We start from the raw sequence: 8,120 nt of genomic DNA, 5'->3' as shown, positions 1-8,120 counted from the left end.
ACCCTGTGTGTGTATACAGCGCACACCAATGTAAATTAAAAGTGGCAGCACTCCCATATAGCCACAAGAAAAGTCTTGACTGTGGAACTGCTACAGGCCGCTTGTGTGCACTCCCCACTGCGAACCACCGGCTTACACTGCCCCCCTACACTACACTACAGAGAGGACATTTGGATGATTAGCAATAGCTACTCATGAGGAAATTCATGACCATTCTCCACAATCTCTCTTTATAAATAAAATACACACATACGCATGCATGCACGCACAGTCCTCCCTCATGTCTTAATATCCTGACGCAGCAATATAAAACAGGGATTTCAGGATTTATGGTCCTGGAGTAGCATTTGCTTTTGGTTACAAGGGACATCGTGGGCGGGCTGCTTCGGCGCCGGGAGTTTCGGTGGCTAGTGTCGGCCCCTCTCCTCCCCCTGTCCCCTCCTCTACCCCTCTCTTTCCAACCCTCCAATCCCCTCGTCCCTCACCGGAGAACAAAACAATCCAGTAGGGGTTTTGGTGGGAGTACCGTAGAGTTGACTGTTGGTGGGAGTACCATAGAGTTGACTGTTGGTGGGAGTACCATAGAGTTGACTGTTGGTGGGAGTACCATAGAGTTGACTGTTGGTGGGAGTACCATAGAGTTGACTGTTGGTGGGAGTACCGTAGAGTTGACTGTTGGTGGGAGTACCATAGAGTTGACTGTTGGTGGGAGTACCGTAGAGTTGACTGTTGGTGGGAGTACCGTAGAGTTGACTGTTGGTGGGAGTACCGTAGAGTTGACTGTTGGTGGGAGTACCGTAGAGTTGACTGTTGGTGGGAGTACCATAGAGTTGACTGTTGGTGGGAGTACCATAGGGTTGACTGTTGTTGGGAGTACCATAGAGTTGACTGTTGGTGGGAGTACCATAGAGTTGACTGTTGGTGGGAGTACCATAGAGTTGACTGTTGGTGGGAGTACCATAGAGTTGACTGTTGGTGGGAGTACCATAGAGTTGACTGTTGGTGGGAGTACCATAGAGTTGACTGTTGGTGGGAGTACCGTAGAGTTGACTGTTGGTGGGAGTACCATAGAGTTGACTGTTGGTGGGAGTACCATAGAGTTGACTGTTGGTGGGAGTACCGTAGAGTTGACTGTTGGTGGGAGTACCGTAGAGTTGACTGTTGGTGGGAGTACCGTAGAGTTGACTGTTGGTGGGAGTACCATAGAGTTGACTGTTGGTGGGAGTACCATAGAGTTGACTGTTGGTGGGAGTACCATAGAGTTGACTGTTGGTGGGAGTACCATAGAGTTGACTGTTGGTGGGAGTACCATAGAGTTGACTGTTGGTGGGAGTACCATAGAGAGAGTTGACTGTTGGTGGGAGTACCGTAGAGTTGACTGTTGGTGGGAGTACCGTAGAGTTGACTGTTGGTGGGAGTACCGTAGAGTTGACTGTTGGTGGGAGTACCATAGAGTTGACTGTTGGTGGGAGTACCATAGAGTTGACTGTTGGTGGGAGTACCATAGAGTTGACTGTTGGTGGGAGTACCATAGAGTTGACTGTTGGTGGGAGTACCATAGAGTTGACTGTTGGTGGTAGTACCATAGAGTTGACTGTTGGTGGGAGTACCGTAGAGTTGACTGTTGGTGGGAGTACCGTAGAGTTGACTGTTGGTGGGAGTACCATAGAGTTGACTGTTGGTGGGAGTACCGTAGAGTTGACTGTTGGTGGGAGTACCATAGAGTTGACTGTTGGTGGGAGTACCGTAGAGTTGACTGTTGGTGGGAGTACCATAGAGTTGACTGTTGGTGGGAGGACCGTAGAGTTGACTGTTGGTGGGAGTACCGTAGAGTTGACTGTTGGTGGGAGTACCGTAGAGTTGACTGTTGGTGGGAGTACCGTAGAGTTGACTGTTGGTGGGAGTACCGTAGAGTTGACTGTTGGTGGGAGTACCATAGAGTTGACTGTTGGTGGGAGTACCGTAGAGTTGACTGTTGGTGGGCGTACCATAGAGTTGACTATTGGTGGGAGGACCGTAGAGTTGACTGTTGGTGGGAGGACCGTAGAGTTGACTGTTGGTGGGAGTACCATAGAGTTGACTGTTGGTGGGAGTACCATAGAGTTGACTGTTGGTGGGAGGACCGTAGAGTTGACTGTTGGTGGGAGTACCATAGAGTTGATTGTTGGTCATAGGACCATAGAGTTGACTATTGATGGGAGTACAATACAGTTGACTGTTGATGGGAGTACAATACAGTGGACTGTTGATGGGAGTACAATACAGTGGACTGTTGATGGGAGTACCATAGATTTGACGGCTGATCGGAGTAAAATAGAGTTGACTGTTAACAAGATTACCATAGGGTTAAATGATTAAACAGATGCTGGTTTGTGCCACCTACAGTACCAGTCAAAAGTTTGGACTCACCTACTCATTCAAGGGTTTTTCTTTATTTTTACATTTTTCTACATTGTAGAAAAATACTGAAGACATCAAAACTATGAAATAACACATATTGAATCATGGAGTAACCGAAAAAATACATTGATTGTTCAAAGTAGTCACCCTTTGCCTTGATGACAGCTTTGCACACTCTTGGCATTCTCTCAACCCAAAAGTCTTTCCAAAAGTCTTGAAGGAGTTCCCACATATGCTGAGCACGTGTTGGCTGTTTTTCCTTCACTCTGCGGTCCAACTTATCCCAAACAATCTCAATTGGGGTGAGGTCGGGTGATTGTGGAGGCCAGGTCATCTGATGCAGCACTCCATCACTCTCCTTCTTGGTCAAATAGCCCTTACACAACCTGGAGGTGTGTTGGGTATTGTCCTGTTGAAAAACAAATGATAGTCCCACTAAGCGCAAACCAGATGGGATGGCGTATCGCTGTAGTAGCCATGCTGGTTAAGTGTGCCTTGAATTCTAAACAAATCACAGACAGTGTCACCAGCAAAGCACCCCCACACCACCACACCTTCTCCATGCTTCACGATGGGAACCACACATGCAGAGATCATCTGTTCGACCTACTCTGCACCTAAACAAAGACACGGCGGTTGGAACCAGTAATCTCAAATTTTGAGAATCAAACCAAAGGACAGATTAATACCGGTTTAATGTCCATTGCGCGTGTTTCTTATTATTATTGGTGTCCTCTAGTAGGGGTTTCTTTTCAGCAATTCGACCATGAAGGCCCGATTCACGCAGTCTATTCTGAACAGTTAATGTTGAGATGTGTCTGTTACTTGAACTTTGTGAAGCATTTATTTGGGCTGCAATTTCTGAGGCTGGTAACTCTAATGAACTCATCCTCTGCAGCAGAGGTAATTCTGGGTCTTCCTTTCCTGTGGCGGTCCACATGAGAGCCAGTTTCAACATAACGCTTTATTGTTTTTGCGACTGCACTTGAAGAAACTTTCAAAGTTCTTGAAATTGTCCCCATTGACTGACCTTCATGTCTTAAAGTAATGATTGACATTGTCATTTCTCATTGCTTATTTGAGCTGTTCTTGCCATAATATGGACTTGGTCTTTTACCAAATAGGGCTATCTTCTGTATATCCCTACCTTGTCACAACACAACTGATTGGCTCAAACGCATTATGAAGGAAAGAAATTCCACAAATTAACTTTTAACTAGGCACACCAGTTAATTAATATGCATTACAGGTGACTACCTCATGAAGCTGGTTGAGAGAATGCCAAGAGTGTGCAAAGCTGTCATCAAGGCAAAGGGTGGCTACTTTGAAGAATCTCGAATATAAAATATATTTAGATTTGTTTAGCAGTTTTATGGTTACTCATGATTCCATATGTGTTATTTCATAGTTTTGATGTCTTCACTGTTATTCTACAATGTAGAAAATAATAAAAAATCAAGAAAAACCCTTCAATGAGTAGGTGTGTCCAAACTTTTGACTGGTAGTGTATGTAAACAGTGCTTGGGCCCGGATGCTGCTCACTGATAGGAGGAGGATCCGGCCCACAGAGCCACTGAGTCTAGACCCCAGATATGTTGTTCACACTACTGCCATACCAGGGCCAGCGAGCAGAGCACAGTGCCTTTCCAAGCCGGGCAATATTTCTAGCAGGTGACAGCCACCCACTTACAAAGACTTACACAGAGCTCTCTCAAGTGTGGACATGGTGGTGTAGGAGATTCCTGACAGCGCTCCTTAAAATGGTTTGATTAGTTACTAGCCGGGTAGTACGGGATATACATTAGTCTGTAAGATTCAAAGGCGATTCAGAGTAGTTATCTTGTTTCTATGATATATTGGGAACATCTTTAAGCCGTATCCGTGGGAGCGGAGGCCAAACCACCCTTATCAAGATGACATTTGGATGCAGTTAGGTTGTGGCGTACCACTGGTCATCACTAACGTTGTTGTCCTTCAGTTGGGCCAAACATACTGGATACATTTATCTGGAAGCACGTAGGGAACTTTGTTTGATTGATGCAGTGTCAGTTATATCTTTAACTAGAGGGAAACATTGAATGTGCCTGTCAACAACTGCCATACTTTCACAGTATACATGTACAGTTTAACACTTTATTTTTTATTGGGCAAGTGGTTGTAAAACTATACTATGAAAACTGGTGTAATCAAATATACTGTTTTTATACAGTGAATAGAATTGGTCCCTATTTAAAGTGTGCTCGAACAAAACTACAACCCTAAGATAAATAGAGAAACGTAACTGTTAAAACATGACAACTGACAAAGTACAGGAACAGAAAAAGTGCTTCCACGCACAGATGTACAAGGCTCGCGGTCTCCTGCATGCGCTGGCGGGTACACTGCCGACCCAGCTATTCTTGTTGGTTTGTTAATTGTTTGTCACCCACCAGGTACCATCTGTCTCAGTCCGCCAGTCCCTGTGCCATGTGGATAGGCCTGCCTCGCGCGCCAACGTCATTGACCTGCAGCAGCCATCCACACCTCCGTCACACACCTCCTGATCCGTCTGGGAATACTAGGAGCTTCTCCCTCAACTTCTGTTGTGCCATCGCATATCACTTCTCTCCACAATCTGGCCCGTTCTAGTTTCAGAGAGAAAATAGATGCAATCTGTCAGTTATTCCATTGCAGAACCCTCTAGTTTAACCAACTTTTATGCTGCAGGAGTCAATACGTCAACTGTAAGTTTGAGGAATTGTTGACCACATCTGTATGAGTGTACATGAACTAAGTTAGTTAACCAAGAGGTTATTAAAATGACCGCTCCCCACAAAATGTATAATAGAAGACAAAAGAACAGCCATAACAGCAAACTGAGTCCTGGTCTGAAGAATGGAGGTCACCTTCACCTATGTGTCTCATTTTAGGGCAGCTGTGCAGTGAAAAATGAGACATATCCCTACCAACGTGCAACGGCATTTTGAGAAGCCACACAGGGCACTAGTGTACCGTACTGCAGCAGAAGCTCACATAAAGGCAAAGAGAAACAGAACAGGACCAGTCGTCCCGGGGTATGTAGGGTCACCTTGATGGGCCCAGCGAGGGGAATGCGAGTGGAGCGGAGCTGCTCTGCTCCAGGGTAAGGAGGGAAGCAGGTGGGGTAGTGAGGCATAGTCATGGAGGCAAGTGGAACAACTTTCAACTTTACTGAGGGGACTGGGACCAAGTCAGACTGGGTTGGGAGACTGGGACCAAGTCAGACTGGGTTGGGAGACTGAGACCAAGTCAGACTGGGTTGGGAGACTGAGACCAAGTCAGGCTGGGTTGGGAGACTGAGACCAAGTCAGACTGGGTTGGGAGACTGAGACCAAGTCAGACTGGGTTGGGAGACTGAGACCAAGTCAGACTGGGTTGGGAGACTGAGACCAAGAGGCTGGGCTGGAGGACTGGGACCAAGTCAGGCTGGGCTGGGGGACTGGGACCAAGTCAGGCTGGGTTGGGAGACTGAGACCAGTCAGACTGGGTTGGGAGACTGAGACCAAGAGGCTGGGCTGGAGGACTGGGACCAAGTCAGACTGGGTTGGGAGACTGAGACCAAGTCAGACTGGGTTGGGAGACTGAGACCACGTCAGACTGGGTTGGGAGACTGAGACCAAGAGGCTGGGCTGGAGGACTGGGACCAAGTCAGGCTGGGCTGGGGGACTGGGACCAAGTCAGGCTGGGTTGGGAGACTGAGACCAAGTCAGGCTGGGTTGGGAGACTGAGACCAAGAGGCTGGGCTGGAGGACTGGGACCAAGTCAGACTGGGCTGGGGGACTGGGACCAAGTCAGGCTGGGTTGGGAGACTGAGACCAAGTCAGGCTGGGTTGGGAGACTGAGACCAAGAGGCTGGGCTGGGGGACTGGGACCAAGTCAGGCTGGGTTGGGAGACTGAGACCAAGTCAGGCTGGGTTGGGAGACTGAGACCAAGAGGCTGGGCTGGAGGACTGGGACCAAGTCAGACTGGGCTGGGGGACTGGGACCAAGTCAGGCTGAGCTGGGGGACTGGGACCAAGTCAGGCTGAGCTGGGGGACTGGGACCAAGTCAGGCTGAGCTGGGGGACTGGGACCAAGTCAGGCTGAGCTGGGGGACTGGGACCAAGTCAGACTGGGTTGGGAGACTGAGACCAAGAGGCTGGGCTGGAGGACTGGGACCAAGTCAGGCTGGGTTGGGAGACTGAGACCAAGTCAGACTGGGTTGGGAGACTGAGACCAAGAGGCTGGGCTGGAGGACTGGGACCAAGTCAGGCTGGGTTGGGAGACTGAGACCAAGTCAGACTGGGTTGGGAGACTGAGACCAAGAGGCTGGGCTGGAGGACTGGGACCAAGTCAGGCTGGGTTGGGGGACTGGGACCAAGTCAGGCTGAGCTGGGGGACTGGGGACAACAGCTTGTAGGAAAAAATCACAGGGTTGTTTGGAACGGAGAAAAAGAGTGTATTGAACAGCAGTTTATGTATCTACAATTCTATTTTGTACAGGACGGAATACAGTTGTACTTTACACAAAGTGTAGGTGTACTTTGCCACTGTTTACTGTTCTCAGGGTAAACTCCTTTTCTGGGGGGTTTTCTCTCCAGAATATTTTTACTATTAATTTGCTTGACCTTAGAATGTACACACAACATAAAGGTTACAGAGGTTGCAGATGTCCCCAAGACCAAAATCCCCTGTGACATCTTTGACTGGGTATGCCAAACCATCTCGCTAAGAAAACACTATTAATCACATCTCTATGAAACATTCATTTACAAGATCAGTTTCAAGTCCAAGACCTCTTCTATAAACTGCTCCCGATGAGATTGAATCATTCAACCTGGTCTCATAAAGAGAGGGCAAGACATTTCTTCATACAGTAACAAGGTTAAGATTAAAGTACGGTTACAGCAAAGACACACATACACTACTGTAAATCGCTCTGGATAAGAGCGTCAGCTAAATTACTAAAATGTCAATGTAAATGTAATATTGATTAATTGTAAAACGTTCCCTATATCGGAACTGTGGCATTCCCAATCCCAAACTACAGAAATGTCCGAGCCGCACATTTCCTGTTTGACTGTGCACCAGTAGGAATTCCTGACCAGTGGCCACTCCACTCCACTCCAGGCTCCACTCCACTCCACTCCAGGCTCCACTCCACTCCACTCCAACCCACTCCAGGCTCCACTCCATTCCACTCCAGGCTCCAATCCACTCCAGGCTCCACTTCATTCCACTCCAGGCTCCAATCCACTCCAGGCTCCACTCCACTCCACTCCAGGCTTCACTCCAGGCTCCTCCGCCCCACTCAACTCCACTCCAAGCTCCACTCCACTCCAGGCTCCACGCCACTCCAGGCTCCACTCCACTCCAAGCTCCACTCCACTCCAGGCTCCACTCCATTCCACTCCACTCAACTCCACTCCAGGCTCCCACTGCTGTGATTGCAGCAGGAGACATCCAGAGCTTTGGCAGAGGAGAATTATGATGTATCTGTGGTGTGAGTCATTATGCTTTCCCTCCGCTTAAACAGAACCATATTAAACTGTGGAACCAGGGAGAATAAGAGGTCGTACCAAAGCTAGTGAGTTAAGTTTTATGGAAAATAACAGCATGCATACAGATGCTCCCTAAGGAGCAAACCAAGATTGTTTGAGACCAATTGTAGAGAGAGAAAGAGAGAGAGACAATTATGGGATTTGTTTTCATTAAAAGCTGCT

General features: G+C 48.0%; 1 protein-coding gene across 1 annotated transcript; it reads right to left on the bottom strand.

Moving 5' to 3' along the window:
• Positions 1–443: 443 nt before the first annotated feature.
• Positions 444–2,172, bottom strand: LOC129811237 (uncharacterized protein DKFZp434B061-like). Its single transcript, XM_055862395.1, has 2 exons — positions 1,337–2,172; positions 444–1,239 (listed from the first exon to the last, which is right to left on the bottom strand). The coding sequence occupies exons 1-2, from the start codon at positions 2,170–2,172 to the stop codon at positions 444–446; spliced, it is 1,632 nt and encodes a 543-aa protein (XP_055718370.1).
• Positions 2,173–8,120: the final 5,948 nt, after the last annotated feature.

This window comes from Salvelinus fontinalis, chromosome 15, assembly GCF_029448725.1.
Source record: "Salvelinus fontinalis isolate EN_2023a chromosome 15, ASM2944872v1, whole genome shotgun sequence".
In the NCBI taxonomy this organism is placed as follows: Eukaryota; Metazoa; Chordata; class Actinopteri; order Salmoniformes; family Salmonidae; genus Salvelinus; species Salvelinus fontinalis.
Note: the sequence above shows the minus strand (reverse complement) of the source record. Positions and strands in the feature narration are given on the sequence as shown.

What these genes read in the sequence shown, in the direction of transcription:
- LOC129811237 (XM_055862395.1), bottom strand. Translation starts at nt 2,172, where the DNA reads ATGACCAACAATCAACTCTATGGTACTCCCACCAACAGTCAACTCTAC. An exon ending in AACAGTCAACTCTCTCTATG is followed by an intron (nt 1,240 to 1,336) that starts GTACTCCCACCA and finishes TCCCACCAACAG; the next exon opens with TCAACTCTATGGTACTCCCA.